The 27,827-nt window shown below is 40.0% G+C and overlaps 1 protein-coding gene across 1 annotated transcript in view; it reads left to right on the top strand.

The window, feature by feature from the left end:
- Positions 1-27,827, top strand: part of LOC122789302 (broad substrate specificity ATP-binding cassette transporter ABCG2-like) — a 707,388-nt gene that overhangs the window by 470,126 nt on the left and 209,435 nt on the right. Inside the window, exon 12 of the mRNA XM_044056623.1 lies at positions 27,611-27,735. Within this exon, the coding sequence (XP_043912558.1) occupies positions 27,611-27,735 (125 nt within the window). The remainder of the gene's footprint in view (positions 1-27,610; positions 27,736-27,827) is intronic.

Here is a 27,827-nt window from a genome sequence, read left to right as displayed (position 1 = left end):
ACACACTGTAGCTAAATGTCAGAAGAGACTGTAACTGTACAATTACTCTGGCAGCATCAGAAAGACTGTTCTACAGCTTAGGTCCTCTGACATGGAATCCACTACTGGACAAATTATAAGGAGGCAGAAAACTCTTGCACAAATGCAAGTGCAACTTCTTCAGAGATATAGGTTGATATTCACCCGGCTAAACTGATTGTGAAGTAATGACAGTCCTGAATGTGTGTGTCTTGCAAAAGGACAGATATGCAACCAGTGTTAATATGTACAGAGTACACATTTGTTCTACTTGCACTTAAAGCAGTACCTCTAAGGTCTTTCTTCTCTCTCTCTCTTACTTGGTCCTTTTTCTCTTAATGTTGTCTGGCTGAATTATTATTTCTTATTACTGATTGTAAGTTAAAGTAGCACAGATTATTGCAATATGTGTTATTGATATTATTGTAATACAGCCTCATTACTGGTGACTACACTTCCCACCTTCTCCTGGACTTGCTTTTTAATTCACGCTCACATATGTACCTGATGACACTGTGGTGCTGTGGTAACCTGACACTAGAATGTAAACTGTACTCCATGGCCACCTATTGAAATATCGATACTCGTTATGCAGAGTACTGAAACATAAAAAAAAAAAAAAAAAAAAAAGACAAAACACATGAGAAGAGCAAATTTCAAAAATCGCTCTTCTCCTTTAAACTTCTTTTGTAGGGGTGAAGCCCCCTCCAGCAACCACCTATGTGGGGGGCAAGCTTCACACACCCCCAACTTAAATATTCCAACTCTGAGATCGTTATACCTTGGAGAAAAGCAAATATTTTGAGAAATAGCATCTTGGACTTAGTATATGTAAGTTGACTCTTATGGCCATTCAGTTTCAGTTACTGTACTCTACACCAAGATTCACATGCTGTAATTACACTGAGGCTTATATTACACTATGTATCTACAGGCATATGCTGTAATGACATTACAGCTCACCTAACAAGTGTTAGGTTAACTACTTACAAAACTGTTGCTTCATTCCAAAAATATGATTATTATGCAAGAAAACAAGAACTCCTTTAGCCTTTTTTACCCAGCTTCTCAATGGGCAGTTGCATAATGCTTATACACCGTTTCTCTCATTTAAAATAGTGATTTGTACTCATTTCTGCATTGTCCATATGCTCTTTATATTGACCATTGCTGCAGTAACTTTAGCTATATTATGGATTATATCCTGCCAAGGGTATAAAAGCTGGCCACCTTCCAAAGCTTTAGGGTACCTTCCATGTGCCCAGACTGTCAAGCAGCTCAAGCTGAGCTGACTAAAGGTCAGTTTTGGGAGTGAAGCCCTTCAGTTCCTACTGCTGAACAGTACACTCCTGTGAGGCTTCCAGGGATCGACAGTCGGCTTGTGATTTTCTTACCTGCGCAGATTAAGTTCCCTTTGTGGAAAATAACTTCCATTTTCTTAGGTTTTACCAACGTTTAATTACTTTCCTCTTCAGGAAAGTTATTTTAAAGGTAGGAGTGTTGTGTTTTAACAGATTGTCTCAAGACTGTAATGTACTTTTAAATGGAGCACTCACTGTTTCTGTACATTTAAAAATAGTGTTAACTAAGTAATATTGTCTGTTTAGAAAAAATTATTTTTCTGTTGCAGGGCTGCCATAGTGATTGACAGTGCTTTTTACTATGTTTTTTTGTAAAAAAAAAAAAATAAATAAAATAAATAACTTTTATTGACTGATAGTTTTAATGGCAGGGTGGCCGCAATTCTCGACTGGGGTGCCTTCTGTGTGGAGTCTGCATGTCCTCCCTGTGGTTGCGTGGGTTTCCTCCAGGTGCTCTGGTTTCCTCCCACACCCCAAAGACATGCTGTAGGTGGATTGGACACTCTAAATTGGCCCTAGGTGTGAGTGCATGTGTGTGCCTTCTGTGGAAGGTTGGGCGCCGGGCTGGCAACTCAACACCGTAAAACTCCATTGCCAATCATGAGCGGACAGGTGATCTGCTGTGGCAACCCCTAACTGGGAAAAAGCCAAAAGAAGGAGAAGACTTTTAGTTTTAATGGCATTTGTTTGTTTTCCCCAAGATAGAGGCACCCATTTCAGTTTGACCTTGGAACAGATTGTCAGTCTCTTGGTTGGTCCCTCTACCAGCCACAAAAAGAAAAACTTAAGCAGTATTTGCCACCACAGCAGACTAGCGTTTTGCCTCAACCTGAGGTGGGTGACTCTGATGTGGCCATTTGTTGTACCTCAAACCACTCATCTTTTACCCCAGATCCCTCTGGGGTAGTAGCTACAGCCAATATGGACCAGGAGTTAGACACTTCCTCTGGCTGTTTGGGCCCCTCAGTGGACAAGAGAGCGCCACTCTCATCAGTCCTGGGAGAGGGAGCAGGGAATGTTTCCCTGTTGTGTCAGAATTCTGCACCTATTCCTGAAGTAGCAGAGGCTTCCATTTGTAACACAGTTGGCCCTATTTTTCCTGTCAAACCCCCCCAGAAAACCAAGCATGCATCTACTTCACAAATTTCTTTGGATAGGAGTAGTTTATTGTTACTGGCTCAGGGTTTGATTCCAGCTATTGAAATTTCTTGTAGCTTTCATTAAAGAAAGAGGGATGCCTCCTTTTCTGAAGAGATTCAGTATCCTAAATCTGAACAGGAAGATACAAGGGTTTGTCCTCAGATTTCTGCTTCAGGTTGCGAGGAGAGCTCATGTTCTGATTCGCTCTCTGGGGGTTTCTCTTTCCCTGAGACTTTGCTAGAACATCTCAATGTTTTCACTGGGGGAACACCGTGTTCTTATTTCTCAGAAAATACTGATTTGTTAGAAAACTTTCTGGAACCTACACTCATTCCTCTTGTCCTGTCTGCTTTAGAGGATTTGTTTTACTGTCTGCAATTTTCCTGATAGGCAGCTGTCCCTAAAAAGGCAGATATGATGTATATCGTTCCTTAGTAGTTTAATTTTTTATACACTATTCCCAAACCTGGTGTAGCAGCTGTAGCCTTAGTTGACTCCTCTGCTGTTAAGCACTTCGTTAATTTTAATCCTATTCTTTATAATAAGGATAGGAAATTTATTGTTATGAATGGAGAAAAAGTTAGTACTTCTGCAACTTTGAATTTCAGAATTTTATACGGTCAGGCTCATCTGTTAAAGTTTATTCTGACATTATGAAAATATGAAGAATTTTTTTATCTACAGTTTCTTCTTGTGAAGAAAAATCTGGTACTTACATATTATCGCAACCACATTCTTAAGCAACTCACTTGACTCTTCTTGTAAACAGAAAAGAAATCCCAGTTCTGTGAAAAACTCAAGGTAGCCCTCAACTACAATCTCATTGGATAACACTAAAAGTTGGTCAGAAAGAAAGACCAAAACAACGGAATCACAGAATCTGTATGCTTGATCTGATTGGAGAGTTTTTGACCATGGGTGTTGGATGAAAATGAGTTACTTAATATTTGTATATTCATAGTAAAGAAATGTCAGATAAATAGTTTATTGTTGGTTTCTTGTTCACTGTCATGCAGTTGTTCTGCTAATGACAAACAAGCCATGACATTATTTCCACAGTACGGTTCTTTAATCGTTCCTGTTAACACAACAGTCCAGGTAGCTTCTGTGAGCGAAAGGGAGTGTTGGGACAGCGTTACTTCGTAATTACAACTCAGAGAAGTGAGGCAGCAGTCAGAAAAGAGTTAAAAATAAGAGAAACACATGATGGGGTTGGGGGAATTACTGTAACTTGGCTGAGAAAAAAAACAAACCTGTTTTTCACCTTTGCCAGATTAAGTACAGCCACGAATGCCGCTTGCATATTCGTGATAAACACGGCAAATACAAGCAAACTGGTTAAGTCATCTGACTTTCTATCCCACTAGGGTTATTTTCAAAACAGAAAGGAACTTGCAGCTCTATAAACAACTCCGGGCACATATCAAATAAATCTGTTGGTATAATAGTGACGCTTTCACTGAAAAACAAAAAATCTTTCACTGGTTCAGTGTTTAATATCGCAACGTCAAATGAGAGTGAGTTGCTTACGAATGTGGTTGCGATAATACGCAAGTACCAAAAATCTTTAAATAACTTTTTTTTTCCTATTGTATAGGTCACGGCTCATTGTTTGCAGTGTGTGTATGACTCTGTTGATACTTCTTCTATAGCTATGGCAGTTAGTACTCTTTTAAGGAGGTTGCTTGGCTGCATTTTCAGAATCTCCCAGATTATGTAAAAATGAGATTTTAAATTCTTCCTTGGATAGCGATTTAGTGTTTAGCCCTTCTGATGCAGAGGTAATCAAAAAGTGTGATAAAAGAATCTGAAAGATGTTTCAGCCCTCCTTTTTTCAAATTGTCAAAGGAATTTTCTTTCTCTTCATCCAGTTTCAGCAGAAAAACAGAATAAACAGTCTCAACAGAAAAACAGAATAAACAGTCTCAACAGAATTCATGTAAACAAACATTTAAGAAGTGGCAAGGAGATTCCAGAAAGAAGTCTCAAACCTCCCAAAACCAAGGACACCCCAACAAGACTGAATGGCTCTTCAAGAGACCTTCTAACCCCCTCCCACTCTTTCCCTCTTTATCTTCCAGAAATTTTGAATCTCCATTATTGTTTGGCAACAGATTGTTTCAGACAAATGGGTTCTGAAAGTTCTTTAAGGTTACAGATGGCAGTGGGAGGAAATTCCTCCTTTCCAGATGATCGTTCCTCAACCCGTGGATCAGACTGTTTTGTTTCCAACTGTTCTTCATCACATGCTGTCCCAAGTTTTATTCAAGGATGTTCCTAGTCCCAAAGAAAGAAAATGCTTGGAGACTGGTTCTGGATCTTTCATTCCTAAACCTGTTTGTGATTGTGCCCAAATTCAGAATGATGTCGCTTCACAACCTGTTGCCTCTTCTTCCTCTTTCAAGTTATCAGTTCTCTGCCTTACCTTTCTTCATATTTAGATGACTTGCTTTTCTTTGCAGAGTCTTTTTCAAAATGTCAGGAATCACTCTCTTGTGTGAGAGATTTCTTGTACAAGCTAGGATTCCAAGAGAACATTCAAAAGTCTTTCTTGACTCCTTCACACAGGATTGTGCAACTAGACACTTTAGTTCAAAGATATTTTCTTCCACAGGAAAAAAAATAGATCTTTATCAGATCTATTTCTAAGGTTTTCCACTCAAACTTTGGTGACTGCAAGGGGAATACCTCAGGATTTTGGGTCTTGTGACATCTGTGATTCTTGATTCCCCTGGCAAGATTCCACATGAGAAAGAACGATGATATCTGAAATCTCTCTGGTTCCAGCATCAAAACCCCTTTTCTTTTATGATCCCAGTACAGGGGATTGTCAGAAGAGAAATCACTTGTCAGAGACAACAGATATCCTTAAATCAAGGTATCCCTTTCTCCCTTCCAGCTCCAAAGCAGTTAGTCACCACAGATGCTTTGGACTTTGCTTGGGGAGCAGTTTCAGCACAGAAAAAGTGCAGGGGTTGTGAGACACCAAGGACAGATGTAAGCACATAAATATCAAGGAGATGCTTGCCATGATCAAGACTCTTGATTCTCTGAATCATCTTTGGTTCCCGTGACCTCTTCAAGTGGTTGCAGACAATACCACAGTGATGTGATACATCAGCAAGCAAGTGGGAACCAGGTCGTACCCTGATTTGTGGACTAGCTATATTAGCTTGGAATTGATTGGATAATTTGAAATGTGGCTGGTTCCTGTTTCTCTGCCTTAAATAGCCAGTGTTTAAACCAGTTTGTTCTTGTTTGCTCAAAGCTACAGTGAGTTAGGCCTTCTGCTCTTACTGTGCTGTTTTCCAAAAGCCTGCTGTGAGACTACAAAAGATAAGTGCATATTTTCAGCTGTTTTCTGCACTTCTTATTAACTAAAACAATATTTGCTGCATATCTGTTTAAACTGTACAACTCTTTTTCAGGCTTAGTGAATTTAATCCTTACCTGTGTTCTGTTATTTGTCTCATTTTTGTTTCTTTGCTTATTCTGTTCATTTTGCTGGTTGCTGCACTTGGAAAAAACACTAGCTTAGAGTGGAATCTAGTACTGTTTGCGACCTTTGGAGCTTATAGTACAGATAATCTTTTGTCTAGAGAGGCCTATGTGTTGCTTTGTGGGATGGGGTTTCAGTTTGGTCTGATCTGGATACAGTTACTGCTACAGGGCTCTATTTAAGGTGTTTTTGATTGGATAATTTGAACTTTGGCTGGTTCCTGTTTCTCTGCCTTAAATAGTCAGTGTTTAAACCAGTTTGTCATTTGTGCTTGTTTGCTCAAAGCTGCAGTGAGTTAGGCCTTCTGCCCTTGCTCTGCTATTTTCCAAAAACCTGCTGTGAGACTACAAAGGGTAAGTGCTTATTTTCCACTGTTTTCAGCACTTATCGCCACCCACCCGCTCAACTGTTATTGTGGTCTTAAAGCTTGGTGGCTTTTGAGTTGCCAACCTCTACTATAAATTTTATATTGGATACTCCTCCAAGTCCCATTGCATCAGCTCACTGTACTGAGTACAGTGAAATCAGTTGTGAAAGCCCACCCATTGCATCAGTTCATTCTACTAAGTACAGTGTGATTAGTTGTGAAGATCCACCCCTTTAGTTTCTTAACCTTGAATTATCTTCTGTCTCCTCACTTTCTACTTAAAAAAATATTGTGCCTCTTCCTACTTCATTTTGTTGCTTGTACTTAGGTGTTCAACTGCATTTAGTTTGACGCATTTGTTACTGCTTGTCAGTAGCCTGATTAAATTGATGATAGCATTCTACTGAATGGCTGCTTTATTTGAGCTGTGTTTTTTTACTGTTGTGATTGTGAGCTAATTTATCATATTTGCATTGTTTTAAAGCAATTTTCTAATTAACTGCATTTCATTACTGTTTAACTGTATTGCATTGCTATTTACTGCAATTCATTACTGTTTAACTGCATTTTACTTAATTTCATTACTGTTTAACTGTATTTTTGCATACTGTGAGTTCTGTTTTTGTCAGTAAGTGGTTAATCTGTGTTTTTTGTGAGTTTTACTGTGTTCTTAAGCCTAAAATTGAATAGTCTAGTCTGGATATTGGTTTGCTGCTTCCAGAGCCATTTGTTTTTGCCTTGTGTTTCTAGCAGCCATCTTGTGTTTGCCTTCTGTGTTTCTGGTAGCCGTCTTGTGTTGGTAGGGGCCTATTTTCTCTGCTAGTGAGAGTAGCTGGGCTGCCTGGATCTTGTCTGGCACAAGCTGATTGGTAAAGAAAGCAGGGACTAGCAGGATTGGCTAGATTTCTGTGTTACTAGAATCATCTATTTGTGGTATTTAAACCCCATGTTTGAGCTGGTTTGGGCTTGTTTGCACATCATGCACTGCAGCTGCACTGTTTTTTCCCATTATGGAGTATTCCAGCTACAAATTTTCACTTAATAGCACTTATATGATCACCTAGTCATACTCCTTTTAGACCTTTCACCCTTTACCTCCTTAGCTGTCTCTGGGCTCTGTCCCTCAGATTCTGACAAATATGGATGGACAATTTCCTATGGTTTCTCCTGCCAGTCTGGTTGATATGGGCATCCTGAGATGGTGTAGCAACTGCCTCATGTACACAGAAAACCCTCTACTACTACCACCAAGGAACACAATTTGTGAGAGATGCAATTACATTAAGAATCTAGAGTCTATGATGTTTCCCTCACAAACCAGTATATCTGGCACTAAGAAGACTGTCAACACACCGCACTTCAAACACCACCCACACTTACACAACGCACACCCACATATGTGGAGGTCCTCAGCAGAAACATAACCAAACAAAAGAGACATCCGAGGCAAAAACACACATGAACTCCACAGCCCACCACACCACACACAGTCTACACACCTGTGTCTCACAGCCACTAAGGCCAAAACATAAACTCAACATATTAGTCATAGGAGACTCTATTGTGAGACACACAGATGCGCTCCTCACCAGGCTGGATAAGGAGAAAGTCAAAGTTAGTTGTTTGTCAGGTGCCAGAATCTGCCATATCACTCATGCACTCAAGTCTATCAACAGGTACTGTTATGACTGTCATAATCCATGTTGGCGTGAATGACTTGAGATGTACCTCCCCGGAATATATGAAGAGAGACATGATTGAGCTCACTGAATGTGTCCCAGGCAGGTATGTCCCTAGCCTTAAGCAGCATTCTACCATCACCCAGAATGATGCCTCAATACAAACAGAAAATGATTGACTTTAACAATTGGCTTAGTTTCTGGTGTCATTTCAAGGGGATCCAGTACCTGACATTCTGGGAAGACATGATCGACAGACCACGATGCTTTGCCAGAGATGGCCTGCATTTGTCATCCTTGGGCTTCAGGCTTCTGGCAAAGGCTCTTGCCTTCCCCACTGTGCCTTTTTTAGGTAATGCCATGAGGTCAAAACTACCAGCATGAAAATTTCATCAAAACACAAATTAAAAGTTATGCTGCTAAACGCTACGAGTCTTAACATGAAACTGCACTCATTGCAAGCATTCTTAACCCTGGAAGAAGCTGACATTTGTGAAGTCACAGAAACCTGGTTTAAAGCTGAGGAGGGCACCCCAGCCATACCAGGTTACTCATCCTGTCATACATTCAGACCCCAAACCATGGGCAGCAAAGCAAAAGGAGGTGGAGTTGCAATATGTATTAAAGACATATACACCTCCAGGCTGGTCAAACATTATGACGCAAAGGAGACACTCCAGGTGCAGTTGACTGTTGACAAGACCCCTATTCAAATGATACCTAGCTGCAGGCCCCCAACTTTGACTCAGGATGTCCACTCCACCTATCTGGACCTCTTCGAATCTATCAAGATTCAACCCTTTACCCTTATCCTGGATGACTTTAACTATCCAACCATAGATTGGAAGAACTACTCATGCCAAAACACAAATGCCCAGATATTCCTTGATTTCATCAATGCAAATGCCTTGGACCAGATGTCACAAGAGGTGATAATGTCTTGGACTTAATTAACCAGCATGAGTTACCACTGCAGCTTCCCTACAGTGTCATCCTCCCTGGTAAGATCTGACCACAAAGCGGTCACTTTCAAAGTCCCCATGTCCTCGACCCCCCCCCCCCCACACACACCAGCTAGGGTCAAACAAAAAAAACTTCTTCAAAGCTGATTCCAACCTCCTGAAGGAAGGTATAAACAACTTCACAGCCCCCTCCCCCTCCATAGGAACTGGCATATATGTCCAAACCTACACCAAAGTACTATACGAGCATTTATATAGCTGCATGGAATCAGAAATACCCGACATGACAAAATCCTCCTCCTCAAGGAAGAGTAAATCTGTCCGGTGGACATCTGCAATAAATAAACTCTATAATAAAAGGAAAAAATTCTGCCCAGGACCAAGAAGGAGCAGGTGCCTAATTTGAAGCAGTCTCTCCTTAGGTTGGTGTGTGTGTATGTACCTTTAAGAAGCTATCCAAGGGCTTGCACAAGCGTATAAATACTGAACACATGCAAGGTAGACTACCATTTTGTAGTAAGCTGTTGAGATGTAAGTATGTTTGTTTGTAAGGTCTGTCTGTTAATCAGTTTGTTTATATTTTATGATGCTACTATCCATTTTGATGTGTTTCTATGTATTAAAGCATCTAAATGAAATACCCCACCTGCTTGTCATCTGTGTTAGAGTGGAACAAGTGACATGGTGTCAGAAGCAGCATGTCTGAAAGGGCATGATGTTAAAAGCCAAAAGTGGCCAAAATGACTTGTTGCCAGAAAGGGCTCCAGTTTCTTCAATTTAAGTCAGAGAGTCACCTGGTTGGTATTAGAGGAATATAAAGGAGTGGATCATCACTACTACATGTATAATTCGCAAAACAGGTCAGACACGAATTTCAGATGTTAAAACTTGCTCAGATAATTTCTTATTCACAAAATATGAAATGAGGCATACAGAATGTTCTAAATGATATTCGAATAAACTGATATGTCTGATATTGATAAAAATATTCAAATTACTACGGAAAATGTTTATACTGTGGTGGTGGTGCTGCAGTAGCGTTGTCACCTCACAGTAAGACGTTGTCCTGTTTGATTCTCAGCTAGAGCATCTTCTGTGTGGAGACATGCGTGAATGGGCATACCTTCATTGAAGGTTGTGTGGCAGGGCTGGCAACTCGGCACGTAAAAATCTACTGCCAATCATTAGTGGACCAGAGTTCCGCTGTGGTGACCCCTAACTGGGAAAAGCCGAAAGACACAACAACAACTACGGAAAATGTTTGAAATAAAGTCTGAATTGCATTAAAGAAATAAAATAAGAGGAAACAACCAAATATTTTTGCTAAGCATGTATTTTTATTAATTAAAGATATCTGAGTAATCGGAAAACGTGTTTGCATGTTTGTGCAGTATTACAGTAAAGTTGTTTCGCAAAATACAGCCATTACAGAACATATTTCATAAAGCACAGTATTTCAAAGAGTTTATAGTGCATTTAAATATTATTACAAGCTCACAGAACAGTTTGTTTATACATAAATACAAGGACTATATTTTCAGTGTGTTTGTACATACTTTGTAGGCATAGCAAATGGATTTCGAAAGCACAATGCAACTGTGTTCGACAGTAACATTGCAGAGAACTGGAGAGTGTTTGAGCAAGAGTGCGACATTTTCATACAGGCTGCATTTTCTGATAAAGTTGACTGTACAAAGGCATTTATTCTACTTAACTTAGGTGGGTCAGAAGCCATTGAAAGAGAACATTCATTTGTATATGCACCTGCTGTCTTTGCAGGAGAGGGGAAAAGTCATCATGTTGCTGTACCAGCTGAGTCAAGGGAAGACCCTGAGTACTTAAAATGTAAATTTAGATAAATGTATAACCTCCAGATGAATTACAATGGAAAGGCACTTATTTTATGCAAGGGATCAATACCTGGTGAAACTTTTGCAGCATATATAACTGACTTCAGAAATAAGGCTAAAACATCCAGATTTGGTGAGTTAAGGGATGAGTTGATAAAAGACAGATTTCTGTGCCATATTAAAGATGAAGCTGTGAGAAAGATTTTACTTTGTGACAATGATTTAACTTTGAATAAGGCCACTGAGATTTGTCAGATATACAAACTCACAGAAATATGCACACAAATATGCTTATAAATGAGAGATGCGTGCTTTCATTAACTTCTAGAGGTCTTGTTGATAGTATGCAGCATGTGGTTAAAAGAAACGGGCAGTAACAGTAGCCTCTGCAGCGCCCACTGGTAAACCCCAGAGCTTTCCAGCAAATTCTAGAGTTCGCACAGTCCTAGTGAAGCATAAGAGTGAGTCGGCAAACTCAAAGCATGGGCCACCACCCGGTTTCGTTGCCAGCTGTCGTAAATGTGGTGGAACTCATGAATCTAAAAAGAAAGAATGTTTAGATTTTGGTCAGCAATACCACAAAGTACAAGTGGAATCACTTCAAGAAGTTTTGCAAATCAAAAGGCCCACATTCTTCTATTTAAATGGAACATTCAATGAAACGAGTTGATCAGTTAAAAAGCTGCAACCCTACTCTTTATGTTGATGGTGTGTCAGTGCTTCATGAAACAGTTAATGCAGTAGATTTAAGGGCAAAGAATGAACTATTTTGTACTGTTCAGATAAATGGAAAACCCACAGAGCCAAAGTTGATACAGGTTCCAAGTGCAATGTTATGTCACCAGCAACATTTGCTAGTGTGTGTCATGGTGAAAGGCTTGATTTGGCAAGGTGTGCGAAGCTTGTTGCGTGTGGTGTGAAGAAATTCAGACTGAAGGCTCAGTAGTGCATTGATGTTACTCTGTTGGGATGTTAGGACTTATTTTTATGTAGTCAAGAGGCATGTCCAGTCATTATTAGGGCTCAGCGACAGTTTGAAAATAGGACTGCTTTCAGTTAATAAGGAAGTCCATCAAGTTAGTTTAAAAGACCTCTACTTTAATTGCGCCCAGTATATTTTTTCTGCCTATGCTGATCTTTTCAAAGACAAACTAGAGTGGCTTCCAGTTGTGTACTCCATGAAGTTAGACCCAGATGTCAGTCCGGTTATCAGGCCAGCTTGAAAAGTTCCAATAGCTATGCAGGACAGAGTCAAAGCCGAGTTAAATAAAAGGGTGTGACAAGGTGCAAGTTATACAGTTGGTTTGTCTTCTTTTACTGAATGGGTATCTTCCATGATGGTAGCTCATAAGAAAAGCTCAGATGACATCAGAAGATGTACTGATCCATGTGATTTGAACAAAGAACTGAAAAGACCTCATCATAAACTGTGAGAGTTGAAGAAGTTACAGCTCTGATGCCAAATGCCACTGTTTTTTTGTGTTAGATGCAAAGAGTTCATTTTGGCAAATTCAGCTTGACAAGAAATAATCATTGCTCAGTACTTCCAGTACTCCGTTTGGAAGATGCAGATTTTTGAGAATGCCATTTGGGATAAATACTGCAAGTGAAGTCTTTCATTGTGCAATGGAGCAACTTTTTTCTGGGTATCTTTGTACTATTATAGTCAATGTCATACTAGTACGAGGTAATGCTGAATCTGAGCATGACAGAAACCTCAGAAAAGTTCTGGAAAGAGCACATTAAGTGTATGTTAAGCTCAATCTACCAAAATGCAAATTCAGGCTACAAGCGGTTACTTATCTTGGTTGTTTATTTACCAGTTCAGGCCTACGACCAGACCATGCTAAGCAAACAGCCATTCTCAAGATGCCAGCTCCAGACAATGTTTAAGCCCTGCAATGTTTTCGTGGCATGGTTAACTAGGCAAGTTCATTCCAGACTTGAGCCAACTTTCAGCACCGCTCAAAGAGCTGACCGTAAATGTGTATCCTGGTCTTGGTTAGAACAACACCAAAAAGCATTTGATGTCCTGAAACACAGAATTGCTAGTCCACCAATTCTCCGATACTATGATGTTCACAAACCAGTTACTCTTTCATGTGATGCTTTGAAATTTGGTCTTGGTGCAGTCATTCTACAAGAGGGTCACCCTGTTGCCTATGCATCGAGATCTCTTATCCAAACTGAAATGCAGTATGCTCAGATTGAGAAAGAGCTTTTGGCAATTGTGTTTGCATGTTTAAAGTACCACGATTGTTTATGGTAGATCTATCCAGATCGAAACAGACCACCAGCCTCTAGTCACTATCTTGAGAAAGCCTATGAATTCAGCTCCAGCTAGATTGCAACACATGCTGCTGAGACTGCAAAAGTATAATTTCACTCTTGTCTACAAGAAAGACAAACTTCATCTTGCTGATACATTATCCAGATCACCCAGAAACACCACTGAATACCATGAGAATGAGAACCTTGACTTTAACACACCTCCAAAAGAGCTAGCAAGTACGACTGGCGCACGGCATACCCAAACTGATAAAATGAAAAAGCCAGCACTCAGAGACAAACTATGTTTATTCCTTCCCTTCTTTCAGACCAGTTTCGGTATCAAACCTTCTTCAGTGATATAACATTCATAATTCAGGAACAGTTTTTATACATATTGTATATCCCCAATTATGACGTCACTTCCACCATTTATTTAATTAAGCCTCCAAATACATATAAAGCATTGAACAAAATAAACAATGTACTTATGATGTCAAATGTTAAGCCAAACTTCCATTAATAACCTATTGTTACATATAAAGTTACCAATAAAAATCCTTAACAAAAAGAGCCTTATAATTTATCATTAAGTCCTGGATGAAATAGGGCGCCCAACTTAATAATCCATTTTCTTTCCTTTTGAGTTAGTATAGTGTGCCAACCCTGTTTTGTTGAACTATTTCCCTTAACCTGGTCCATAATGACAAATCCAAAAGTGGCAGATTTGTGTGATTGACAATGTCTATAAAATGCATTGGTCATTTTCTTATGACGTAAACTACTCAGATGTTCTGAAATGCAACTCCTTAATTGCCTAGAAGTCTGCCACACATAAAAGGCAGAACATTGGCAAGTAGCCAAATAGACTACCCAGTCGGAGCTGCAATTTCCAAAAAATTTAATGTCAAAAATTTGGCCAGTATTTTTACTGCTAAAAGATGTGGTTTTAAACATGTGTTTACACAAACTGCAATGTCCACAAGGATGTGAGTCAACAAGCCTATCTCCCATTAGGGTAAGGTTGGTTCACATAGTCTAAAAAGGTCTTATAATGAGCAAAATAAGACGTAAGTGTTCTTCCCCTTCTAAAGGAGAATTGGCATCTAGTAGGCAGACGTTGATCCAGATCTACATTAGCCCGAAGAATGTTCCAATGTTTATTGACTACATCCTGTAATAAGTGTGTATTGCTACCAAATGTTGTAACTAACCTCATGGCCCCTGATCCATCCTTTTGAGTTTTAACTTTGTACTCCAGTAAACTGGATCTCTCACAATTAGCCGCCCAATCACTGGCCCTTTGTACTACTGATCTCTTATAACCTCTGTTAATAAATCTACCCTCCAGATCATGCCTAGCATTCTGAAATTCCATGTCTGCAGAACATATTCTCCTAATTCTCATGAACTGAGATTTAGGAATATTGTTGATGGTGTGTGTGGGGTGTAAACTAGTTGCATACAATAAATTATTATATTGTGGGTATTTCCTATATACTGAAGTTTTAAGTGTACCATCCCCCTGTTTCAGTATATTGACATCCAGGAAAATGATCTCATTACTGTGATAATTAACAGTAAATTCAATCCCCCACCAATTACCATTAAGGTATTCCAGAAATTCTAACAAATAGTCCACACCCCCACACCAAACAAGCCAACAATCATCTAAAAAAAGTCTCTGTATATCCATCTCTGAAAAGTAGATGTTATGCATCACGTCATATATAATCTGATCTTCCACATACTCCATAAAGAGGTCAGCATAACTAGGGGCAAATGAGGCCCCCATAGCTGTACCTTGCTGTTGCCAGTAACATTCCCCCCTGAAATAGAAAATGTTTTTTGTCAATACATGTTCTGCCAAACATATAAGAAGTGTATTGAATCCTGGTGCATATAAATTGGCTTTGTTAAGCCAATACTCTAAGGCAAGTAATCCCGCCCAATGGGGGATACTGGTATATAGGGATTTAACATTAAGTGTACACATGAGCCAGTTGGGTTCGAGAGTCCAAAATAATTTGTAGAAGCTCTGTAGTATCCTTGATCCTTGCCCTGACATCTGACAATGTTGTTGTCTTTCAGCTTTTCCCGGTTAGGGGTCGCCACAGCGGAACGCCAGTCCACTAATGATTGGCAGTAGATTTTCACGAATGCCGAGGTGCCAGCTCAACGTTCAACCTTCAACGAAGGCATGCCCATTTACACATGTCTTTCGAACGCCCACCCAACCGCGGAGAGGACATGCAGACTCCAAACAGAAGGCACTCCCCGCACTCCAGCCGAGAATCGAATAGGAGAACCTCTTGCTGTGAGGCAACAACGCTACCGCTGCACCACCGTGGAAGGTCTGCCCTGACACCTGACAATAATGGTTTTAAATAATGTGTCTAAAAAGCAGAAATAGATTCAGTTAAAGACCCTTGTCCTGAAACAATTGGTCTTCCTGGTGGTCTACTCAAATTTTATGAATTTTGTTCAATGCTTTATATGTATTTGGAGGCTTAATTAGATAAATGGGGGAAGTGATGTCATAATTGGGGATATACAATATGTATAAAAACTGTTCCTGAATATGAATGTTATATCACTGAAGAAGGTTTGATACTGAAACCGGTCTGAAAGAAGGGAAGGAATAAACGTTGTTTGCATCTGAGTGCTGGCTTTTTCATTTTGTTTATAACCTTGATTTTAAATCATGGAAGTGAGAAATTTTTCTTCCACGTGTCTTAATGAGCTGAGAGATCACACAACCACAGATCCTGTTTTCCAAAGGCTCAACCACTTTTAGACAAGGATGGCCGTCAAAGCAATCTAGTTTACCTCAAGAAGTGCAGCCTTATTTTCCATACAGAGATGAGATTTTGTCTGACAACAGTATCATTATGAAAGGTCCGAAAATAATTGTTCCAAAGTTCTTGCAACAAGAGTACATTACTATCTTGGATTGTGGTCACCCAGGAACTGACTCTACAAAAAGAAAGGTGAGAGAACTAGTATTTTGGCCTTCTATGTCTTAAGACATTGAGAGAGCACATTTGTCTTGTTCTGTGTGTAATAGTACTAAGCCACATCAACAGAAGGAACCACTTCAGCTAAATCAGATTCCTGAACTACCTTGGTCGACAGTAGCCACTGATATTTTTGAGTGGCATGGTCAACATTATTAGGTGTTAGTAGACTCTTATTCCAGTTGGTTCGAGATTGACCTACTTCTAACCTAGCATCCAGTACAGTCATTACTAAGATGAAGCATAATTTTGCAGTCCATTGTAGTCTGCACAAAGTTATTTCTGATAGTGGCATGCAGTTTACAAGCCAACAGTTCAAAAGATTTCCCAAAGAATGGGACTTTACTCATGTCACAAGTAGCCCTGAGTATTCGCAGTCAAATGGTTTGGCGGAACGTGAAGTTCAAAGTGCAGAACAGTTATTAGAGAAGTCAAAAAGAGAAATGGCAATGTTTTCCTGAATCTCTTGAATCTCAGAAATATTCCTCATGATAAACATCTTGGTTCACCTTCTCAGAGACTTCTGCCGAGACAAACCAGAACCACATTACCATATGTGTTGAGAACAACAGGTCAGTGAAAACCAATCTGTTGAAGAAGTGTTTAACCCAAAAGTCCTACTACAATAAGACCAGCAAACCGCTCAATCCTTTATAAGAAGGAGAAGTGGTAAGGATGCAAATATCCAAAGGTTATGATCGAACTGGAATTGTTAAGAATATTTGCCCAGAACCGAGAACGTACAACATGGAATCACAAAGAACAGAGTTTAGTCAGAATCAGAAACATTTGATGCCGGTGTCCAAGCCTATACCACAGCACACAGGCTGTGAGAAAGACTCTTTATCTCAGAGTGAGTTGTCCAAATGCACCTGTTCCAAAGGAAGTTGCAGAAAATATTCCCATTCCTGTGATGAATCTAGAAGTTCCTGATACGAATTGTTCACCGAAGACTGTCCCTGTTGCTAAATTCAGTTTAGATTGTTATGTTACCAGATCCGGTTGCACCTTCAGACCATATAATCGATACAAGGCAAATTGGACATGAACATTGTGTTTGTTTTTAATGTCTATAATAATGCATGTGTAACTCCAATGTTGTTTTTACTAAGGAAATCTTTTCTAAGACAGAGGATGTAGTGTGTATGCACCTTTAAAAAGCTACCCAAGGGCTTGCACAAGTGTATAAATACTGACCACATGTGAGCCTGACTGCCATTTTGTAGTAAGATGTTGAGATGTAAGCATGTATGTCTGTAAGGTCTGTCTGTTAATCAGTTTGTTTATATTTTGTGATGCTGTTACTCATCCTGATGTGTTTCTGTGTATTAAAGCATCTGAACGAAATACCCCGTTTGCTTTTCATCTATGTTAGAGAGGGATGCGTGACACTCTTCTTAGCCTGAACAAGGAAACGAGAGCACTACTGAAATCCTCCAAAGCAAACTTTGAGTCCAAACTGGCCACATCTACTAAAAACAATCATAAGGCCTTCTTCACATATGTCCACAATCTCAAAGGAAGCACTCAGATCTGCTCAGAACTGGTGGTCAGGGTCACCACATACAGAAACGCCATAGATACAGAAAACCTGGTGGCAAACAGGTTCGGTGAAAACCTCATCCCTCTACCTCCATCAGTAAATCAGGACATTCCTAGCTCCTGCCCCCACCCCTTATCTCTAGAGAGCAAGTCATCATTGCCCTCTCAAAGGCAAAAAATACAGCCTGTATGGGACCCGATAACATCCCAGGCTGCATCCTACATGAATTCAGATAGGAACTTGCAGAACCATTAAGCACCCTATTCAACCAAAGCCTGTGTACCAGCTTCATCCCAACTGAGTGGAGGACAGCCACTGTCATCAATTTGCACAAAGGTGGAGCATACAGTGATCCAGGAAATTATAGATCTATCAGCCTAACTAGTCTGATCTGCAAGGCCATGGAACAGATTGTCATGGACCTCATTAACAAGGACATTGGCAACCTCCAAACACACATTCCCACACAGTTTGGTTTCATCAAGGGGATGTCATGCCTGTTAAAATTCAGTCAACTTCTTGAGACAGTCACCAAAGCCATGGATGAGGGGAAGATGGTGCACACCACCTACCTTGACCTGGCCAAAGCCTTCAATACTATTCCCCACTCAGGTATAATAAACCCTCTCAAGCAGGCATCAATCTGTATGTTACTGAATGGGTAGCAAACTGGCTCACTGAAAGAACCCACCAAGTCAAAATAAGGGAAGCCACCTCAGCCAGTAGGCCTGTAATGAGCAGTGTACCCCAGGGATCGGTGTTGGGGCCTCTGTTGTTTGGGATATACTTTTCTGAGGTGCAGGCCAAAACCAGTGGGCTATGACTGACCAAGTTTGCAGATGACTGCAAGCTGGGTGCTGTAATCAATTCCCCTAGTGATGTGGACATCCTACAACAGAGTCTCACAAAACAAATGACTGCTGCCAGAAACATACCCTCAAACTGAATGCCAGAAAATACATCATCATCCTATTTGGCGAGAGTGATGTCCTAACAAATTTTCACATTAATAACAAGGTTCTAAGCATGCAATCAGTCATGAGGGATTTGGGCACCCAGGTTGATAGCAAACTGACTTTTGACCACAGTATTGCCTCCATTGTACGGAAAGCTTTCTACATAGCCCACCTCATTAGTAAGGGTATCTCATCCAGGGCCAAGGAGGTGATTACATCCCTGTATTCTTCCCTTGTAAGACCTATTATTGAGTACAATGCCCCTTTTGGCATGCACCTCACAAAGCACATGCAGCAGCTGGAGAGACCACAGGGGTTCTGCACCAGGCGAATCCAGGGCCTCAAACATCTACCCAACACAGATAGGGTAAAAGCCCTGTCTCTCAACTCAGTGTCATACATACTCCTCAGAGGTGACCATTTTCTGGCGTACAAAGCAATCTCAAGACCCCTTCTTCATGGGACTGCTGCATATCCACAAGTCAAGCTCCACTCAAGTAACCCACATGTGCAACCTCAGCCTGGTCTGTGACATCAGTAGGACTTGTTGGCAGAACAGATTTGTGACCCTGATAACTCTCCCCTTCTGTGGAATACACTCCTTCTCCACATCAAGCAGAGTACCTCATTAACCTTTTTTAAGTGCAACCTGGATAACTGGATGGTCAACAGAAAATACACCCCTGGGATTCCACCTGTGTCCTTGCTGATCAGGGGCATCGGGTCTGACTTATTTATTTTATTTATTTGTTTCACATTTGTTTAATGGGAAAGTCCGACTGGGCATGGATCCCATTTTCAGCCTGGAGAGAAAAGCTCCACAAAGATTAGTACAGCAAATGCAGTAAATACAATGCACATGTTAATAAAGTACAGTACAGAGTCAAAAAGTTAATAAGGTACAGTTTCAAGGCCAAGAAAGGAGCAGAAAGTAAATATATTATAAAGAGCACAGTGTGTTACAATAAGTAATACATCTGAAAGGATATTTTGTTCAGTCATTTGGTTACATTATTCAGAGGCTAATACAGTAAACACACATTGATTGAGTAAGAGTATAGAAAGAAGTTTTTGCAAGCTTTCATAGAACGTTAAAGTATGGTATGATCTAATTAAGTGAAGCTACCCATGGTCAGAACAATTACATAACCAAGAACTATGTAAATGGGACCGGAGGAGATTTTTGAAATTATTTTTGTTTTCAGTGGTCCTAATATCTACAGGGATGGTATTCCATGGTTTTCCAACAGAAATGGAAAACAAGGAGCCCCCAGAGCTATTGTTGCTTTTGCCTATGTCAGCCAGTGCTTTATTGGTGGATCTTAAAAGGCGTCTGTTAGAGTAGATATTAAGAAGACCTTGAAGATCAGGAACTCTATCAGGATAATACAGAATTTGGTGGGCTATTGTAAGCTGGTGATATGTGAGCAGGTTGGGTAATTCTAGCCAGGATAGTTATGCAGTGATGTACTCTAAAGGGTGAGTCAGTAGCACACCTAGCTATTTTATTCTAGCAGGTGTTTAGTTTGTTTGTTTTGTTTAGGTTGATGAGTGTGGGGGAGGCATAGGGGAGTGTAGTTAGGTGGGGTCTTGCAATGGTGGCTTTACTGTCAATGGTGAGGTGTTTTTTTGCATCTATAGGCTTCCAAGTTTTTTATGGACTTTCTTTACTGTCTGTTCAATGTGCATATTGAATTTCATATTGTGATCTGTGATAACCCTTAGACGTTTGGTGTGTTGTACAGATGTGATAGGGGTGTTAGCTGAGAATATTGTGAATGGTGGTGGGCAGCCACGGTGGTGCAGTGGTTAGCGTTGTCGCCTCACAACAAGAGGTTCTCCGGTTTGATCCTTGGCTGGGGTGCCTTCTGTGTGGAGTCTGCATGTCCTCCCTGTGGTTGCGTGGGTTTCCTCCGGGTGCTTCGGTTTCCTCCCACATCCCAAAGACATGCTGTAGGTGGATTGGACACTCTAAATTGGCCCTAGGTGTGAGTACGTGCATGTGTGTGCCTTCTGTGGAAGGTTGGGCACCGGGCTGGCAACTCGACACTGTAAAAACTCCACCTCCACTCATGAGCAGACAGGTAATCCACTGTGGCGACCCCTAACCGGGAAAAAGTCGAAAGAAGAAGAAGATTGTGAATGGTGGTATGGGATATAAGGCTCTAGTGGACAGAATATCATTAGCTGTGTTTTATTGGGGTTAAGTATTAGTTGAGAGTTGACTAACCAGATTTCAACAGCAGTAAAGGACTCGTGTGTCAATTCCTGCAATTTCTGGAGTTGAGGGGAATAATGGGACAGAGCAGGTTAGAGTCATTGGCATACTGGACTAGAGTGACATGCTGGGTAGCTTTGTGGAGCTGGGTGGTGAATATGTTGAAAAGAGGAGGTCCAAGAATTGATCCTTGGGGGACCCATAGGGTGACAGGTAGAAGGGGGGATATGAGGAGTTTTGCCATTTTACTGCTTGTTGACGATTGGTTAGATGGTCTTGAAACCATCTAATGGGGAGTGGCTAAGATTAAAATCGGAGAGAGAGGAAAGGAGTTTGGATGGGAGACAGTACTGAAGGCCTTGGAGAGATCTACAAATACAGTGGATACTAGGTTACCATTGTTTCAATGTTGATTTACTGTGTTAGTAAAGCTCATAAGGGCTGTGGTAGTACTGTGACCTGGATGGAATCCATGCTGGGTGTTGGTTAACAGATTATTAGTCAGGAGATGCTGCATTATTTGGCAATTTATACATTTTTTAGAGAATTTTAGATAAGAGGGATAGAATGGCAATTGGATGGGAATTACATAGTTCCACAGAGTTAACTCCTTTGTGGAGTGATATATGCGTAATTTTCCACAGAGAAGGAATGCGTTGTTCTGATAGTGAGTAATGAGCATGGAGACGGGATAAGAGATGGCTTTGGCTGTGATCTTTTGATAATCTGCAGGTAATTTGTCAGTGGCCAGGGTTGTGGGTTTAAGCCTTTTTTAGGTATTTATATATTGTGTTAGTTGGGACAGACTGTAAGGAGAAGAGGTTTTGGTCTGCTGGTACGGAAGATAGGTTTGGATGTGAAGTGGGAGAACTATTATTGGTGAGGGCTAGGATGGATTTTATGAAGTGTTTGCTGATTTGGGTGGCAATATTGGTAGTGGTGGTGTCAATGTTGGGGGTGGAGTACTGGTCTTTCCTGGTTGTAGGTTTTTATTAATGGCAGCCCAGAATTTGTGTCTTAATTTTCTGTGTGGTTTGAATGCCTATATAGTGGTTCCTTTTGTCTGTCATAATTTGTTTTTTGGCTTTGTTCCTTAGTTCCTGGTATGCCTGTTATTAGTTTGTTTTATTTTTATGCCACCAGTCTCATGCTTTATCTCTCTGTTTTAGCAGTAGATGGGTATCTCTGGTCAGCCAGAGGGCATAGTTGCATTTAGGTCTGACAGTTTGATAGGGGCAAGATGATTTATAATGTTTAGAAAAGTGTTATTGAAGTAGTCTACAGCACTTTCCAGGGGGAGAGATGAGCTTGTTCTGGAGTTGCATCGATTAAGTGCAGATATAAAGTCATGGGTTTTTAAATCCACTGTGTACCAGATTTGTTGGAGGGTGGAGTATTTAATGGATTCACTTGATGTCTGATTGTAAAGGTGGGAAGGTGGTCACTGAGGGTGTCTGGGAGGGAGTCTGAGAGGTAGGATTGGGATGGTCTGTTAGTAAGGATCCAGTCTAGGATGGACTCTTTTTTTGATGTTGCAGCTACCTTTGTTGCATTTTTTATTAGTTGAATGAAACAGTGTAGGTTAATGTGGTTAGTGGAGTCAAGTTACAGGAGGACCGGTCGATATTAACGTCAAATAGTATGATTGTTTCTTGGTGAAATTTTTGGGATGCCCAGTCTAGAAGGAATTCTAATGTATTAATGTAATTGCTGGGAGTATATAGGTACCAATTATATGCAAGTGTCTTTTTGAGTTGATTTTCAGCTTAGTGAATATAGTTTCTGCATTACTGAACTTGGGTGGGTTGTTGACTAACATTTCAATGGTCAGGTCATTTTTGAAGAAGAGAGCAGTGCCTCCACCTCTTTTGGATATTCTGTCTTGTCTAAGAACATTCTAACCAGGTGGAACAAAATCATTATTATTGTTTAGTGACTTTAGCCAGGTCTCTGTGAAAAGGGCTATGTTGCGGGGAGTAGAGGGCCAGGATAGCGTGTAGCTCTGGGATTTTGTTCAGTATGCTCCTTATTTTTATGTTGACTGTAAGGAGATATGTTGATTTCCTTGGGGAGATTAGAATGTTATTTGTTTGGTAGTGGGGGGAGTTATTGTTTGTAGGGCCAGGGTTTGGGTGCACATCTCCGCTAAGTATGATTCAAGATGCTATTTGGATTATAGTTTTTAGGCATTTGATTATAGATGTGTTATATTTTGAGAAAATGCGGTTGTTTACTCAGTGTGGGGTTACTTTGAATGTAGCAAGGTCAAAATTTAAGCTGTTTGTAGATAGGAGATATGAAGAAAAAGGCTGATTTGTCTTGTGAATGGGTAGGGTAGGTAGGGGATTTAGTCTGAAAATTTGAGTTGCTAGTGTAGTGGTAGAAGGTGAAGTGTGAGGTGATGGTGAGGCTTATTATTAATGTAAAGGTTAGGGGCCACATTTTGTTCTGACAAAGTATTGATGTATTGTGAATTTTTAGTAAGCATCTTTACAGGAGTGAGTAGGGATTAGGTGTGGCTACACTTTATGAAGGTTGTGTTTAGAGTGGGGGGGGGTTAGGTTAGGGGGTATTTGCATGAAGAGATTGTACAATTTGGGTTTTGTATGAGTGAGGTGATGAGTGAAGGTAGATGTTGATGTGGATTGAAGAGAGTGAGAAGAGGAGTGGCTATATAGAAATGAGGTTGGTGTGAGAGTGAAGCTTAGGGGAGTGTTTAGTTAGACATAAAGATCAGGAGCCGGGGGGTGGGTTGAAATGGGGGTAAGGTAGGGGAGCAGAGCGAGACCAACCGTAGTGAAGGCCAAATGGAGTAGAAAGAGCCATATTCCAGGTATGTGCAAGTAAAAACAATCAATTGCTCTGAACTATTGGCTGCTTAGTAGTACATTTGTTTGTCTATTAAGCTGTAACACTTTTATTAGTGTAGATATTAGTGAGACTGCATTGGTATGGGCACCTGGGAGCCTAAATAAATTTATATAGTAAGAGGGCTATGGCTAAATAGAATGATGGAAAAAGTGAAACAAAATATTTTAACTTGGGAAGGGAGTCTATAGGGAAGATAGAAAATTCAAAAGACATCTTGTGACCAATCAAATTACTATAGGGACTAGAGGAAAAAACTATAATCCAGTACCATGGGCAAGCTACTGTAATATTGGAGTCGGAAGAAATACTGTAAAAAAAAAATCCCTGCTGCTGGCTTATGTGTTTGTATTTAGCAAGTTAAGGATTATCATAAAATACAGCTTTCAAAATAACCTTTATAATGGTGAAACATACATATAATAAATAGTTTGTTTTTTCAGGCCATTATAAACTTCCGATATCTTTTAGGTTTTACAGAGGTGGATTTTTGTGCAGTAAAAGGAGCTGTAGCAGTGTCACGAATGCTGGGAATGAACAGCAATTTAGGGATATAATAGTGGTTGGTTCTTCAGGACAGCATAAACTTCTGATGTCTTTTAGGTTTTACGGAGTTGGATTCTTGTCCAGTAAAAGGAGCTGGTTCAGTGTCATGAACACTGGGAATGCACAGCAGTTTAGGGAGCAAGTGGACAAACACCCCATGAGGCCAGCAAGGGAGGACTACCTATTTTTCCTTTACCTACTTGTCAAAACATGGGCTAAATTCCTGGATAGGCTTGTAAGAGTCTCAGGGCCAATAGCCTACTAACTTCCTATGATCCTATGATGATCCTATGATATAGCTTCACAGCACAATCACTCTTCAAGTATCCTGCATTCTGTCAAACCAAAATTGTATGGCAGACAAGCTGAGCCAGAGCAGGGCAGACCGTCATGAATGAAAGATAGATAGAGGGGTCTTCCAAGATTTGATCCATCTGTGAGGAGTTCAAGTAGATGTCTTTGCCTCCTATCTGAACAAACAGCTGGCAAAATTCTGTTCCAGGACTCCATGCAAGAAGGTATGGAAGACATGTCTTTTCTTTTCTTTGGATAGGAATGTTCGTATAGGCCTTTCCAGTAATATCCAGAGTATTTCTGAAGATTCAGAAGAAATCCCCCATGATCATTGTGGTGACTCCCTTCTGGCCCAGGCAACCATGGTCCTTCTTTTGTAAATTGCCATGGACAATTATCACAAGCTTTCTCAGAGAATGGATCTACTCGCACAAGAAGAGGGATGTTGGATACACCCCAACATTAATCCTCCTCAATTGAGTGTCTGAATGATAGGGTCTTAATTCCTTATAGACACCTGTTTTCTGTTGATGTGAAGCAGGTACTAATGGAGGCAAGAAGGCCTGCTACTAGAAAATCATATTTCAGCAAATGGAAGAGGTTTTCTAGTTGGTGCCAACAAAATAACAAGCAACCCATTCAGGGCTAGTTGTTTTCTGGTTTTACAGTATTTGTGTGAGTAACTCTCCTATGCCTTTCTTATTCCTCTGTCAAGGTTCATTTATTAGCCATTTCAGCATGTCTGCCCATGGATCCTCCTCTTTCAAGGCAATTGCATGTCAAAATGTTCTTGAGAGGGGTTTTGCGTAAGAGGCATCCAGGTAAACTGGTAGCCCCTCCTTGGAATCGTAGTCTTATTTTAGAGAAAATAACACTTGCTCCATTTCAGCTAGCTAATCTGGCTGACTTGAGGTTCTTAACAAGGGAAACAGTTTTACTGATTGCTTTGACCTCTGCAAAATGAGTATCTGATTTTCAAGATCATGTGGTGAGTCATCCCTACTTCATTTTCCATAAAAACAGGGTTTCTTTAAGAACTAATCCTCCTTTTATGCCTAAAGTGGTATCCAAATTTATTTTAAGTGAAACTATCCATCTCCCTGTTTTCTTTCCCAAACCTAAAAACGTGGAAGAAAGGATACTGCATACCTTGGATGTCCACAGAAAACACTGGTACTATCTAGACAGAACTAAATCTTTCATATGTTCAGATCAGTTGCTCATTTCTTGTGAGGGTATGAAGAAAGGACAACCTGTGTCAAAACTCTATTTTCAAATGGTTGTATAATGCTATTACCTTTTGTTTTACTCGGTATAGCAAAGCTATTCCAGGCAGGGTCGAGGCCCATTCTACCAGGAGCTTTGCTTCATCTATGGCTTTTTAGAAAGAGCTGGATTCTAGAAGTATTCTATAAGCTGATACTTGGTCCTCCGTATATACTTTTACAAAGCATTATAAGCTTGATTCCTTCTCTGGGTTTAGATCATGCTTTGCTAGGACCATTCTCCAGGGACTCCTGGACCTTTCTCCTTCCACCTCTTAAATGTAATTAGTGACAGTAATCTACCAATATAGCTAAAGCTGCTGCAGCAATGTTCAATATGAAGCAGCAGTGATCACTTGAACATCTACTGTTATGGTAAGTTCAGCCTACAGAACTATACTTTCCTAAGGCAAAATATAATGAAGATTTCAATTGACCAATGTGTTTTGATGCAGTGCCCCTTTGCTTAATACAAATTGCAACACAGATATTTTAAATATTTTGATATGATGCTCACATCACCAACATTTCTTCAGAATGCTTCAATAATATTAAAACTTAGCCTTTCTCATAACCAATGTTTTCCTTTTTTCCATCTGAAAGTTGAATGTCACATTCATGTGGTGAGCTTGCTTTCAAAGCAAGTAAATGTTTTCATTTCATGTATTAAGAAGGTCATAATATTGGGTCTATATTATGTCAACAAAAAGCTTTTCATTGACTCTTAATAAGCAAAGTCCCATTACAGCAAATGGCCAAATCAGCGATTTCTTTCCCTGGGATAGAAATCACTTGGCCATCCTTGTGAGTTTGCCCTTTTCCCCACTGTAGTGCGATCTCGAAGTTGGTATATTTAGTAAGGGGTGGTGTGGGGGGCAAAGCCCTCCACTTTGTAATGTTTAAAGTGATGTGTAGTTCATGGTAGGGCTAGCGATTTCTTTCCCAGGGAAATAAATCGTTGATTTGGATGTTCGCTGTAGTGGGACTTGGCAGTTTAGGGGTCGATGAAAAGCAGTTTGATGGAACGGCTTTTTGATAAGATAATATAGACCCATAATATTCACTAGATTTATTGGTGTTTAATATACAAAAACATCATCACCATGTTGTCAGTTTTTTCAGTATTTTGACCCAAAACTGCCACCATGGCTATATATTTAGAATGGGTCGTAATCAAACAAATAGTCGATTGCATCAATCTCCATCTTGTTGATTACACTGTCTTGAAATGCTGTTCTGTTGTGGGAACAGAATTTAAAAAGGGGGAGTAGCATACAAAATTAAAAAAAATCAGAATGCTATTACTGCCTTTTGCAATACTAGATGGAGCTGATAGTTGTTACTTTTCAGTCGAGCAAACATTATATGCTTACAAAGTAAAAGAAAATTTCTTGTTGAGTGAAGTAACATTGGAAATAATATTCATCCATGTGTGCAGACTGATGGCAAAAATTTGGTTGAAAACCTGGTTCTGAAGTATTGAGTAACAGTGTAATTGTGAGAATTCATCTTATTTTCCAGATGTAGCCCCCTAGTTTACATAGTTTTGATCCTAAACTCATGATGCAGATATTTTTAGAAGAGCTCTTGTATGAATCCGCTACCATTTCTCTTTGCTAACTCATTTTCTGTTTCACTCCATCAGGAAAGTTCATGCTACTATTATTCATTTATGACAAGGAAATACTAAGAGTTCTACAGATTTCCACTTTTTCCTCATGGGAACCTAATTATGCATTTTTCATTCTTTGTTTTAAAGACATGAAAATTCCAGTGGGTATTACAGAACATCAGTGTACTTTCTGTCAAAAGTATTTGCTGATCTGATCCCGAATCGAATAATCCCTATGATGGTGTTTTCTGGCATCTCTTACTTTATGATGGGTAAGCTATTAAAAACTTGTATTTTTACTGCAGTCATATGAATGTTAATTGTTGCAGCAGAAGAGAGTCTATGTTAACTATTTGTATATTAT

The sequence above is a fragment of the Protopterus annectens genome, chromosome 14.part0, assembly GCF_019279795.1.
Source record: "Protopterus annectens isolate FY-2018-M chromosome 14.part0, PAN1.0, whole genome shotgun sequence".
In the NCBI taxonomy this organism is placed as follows: Eukaryota; Metazoa; Chordata; order Ceratodontiformes; family Protopteridae; genus Protopterus; species Protopterus annectens.
The sequence above is the reverse complement of the archived record's forward strand: the minus strand, read 5'-3'. Positions and strand labels throughout refer to the sequence as shown.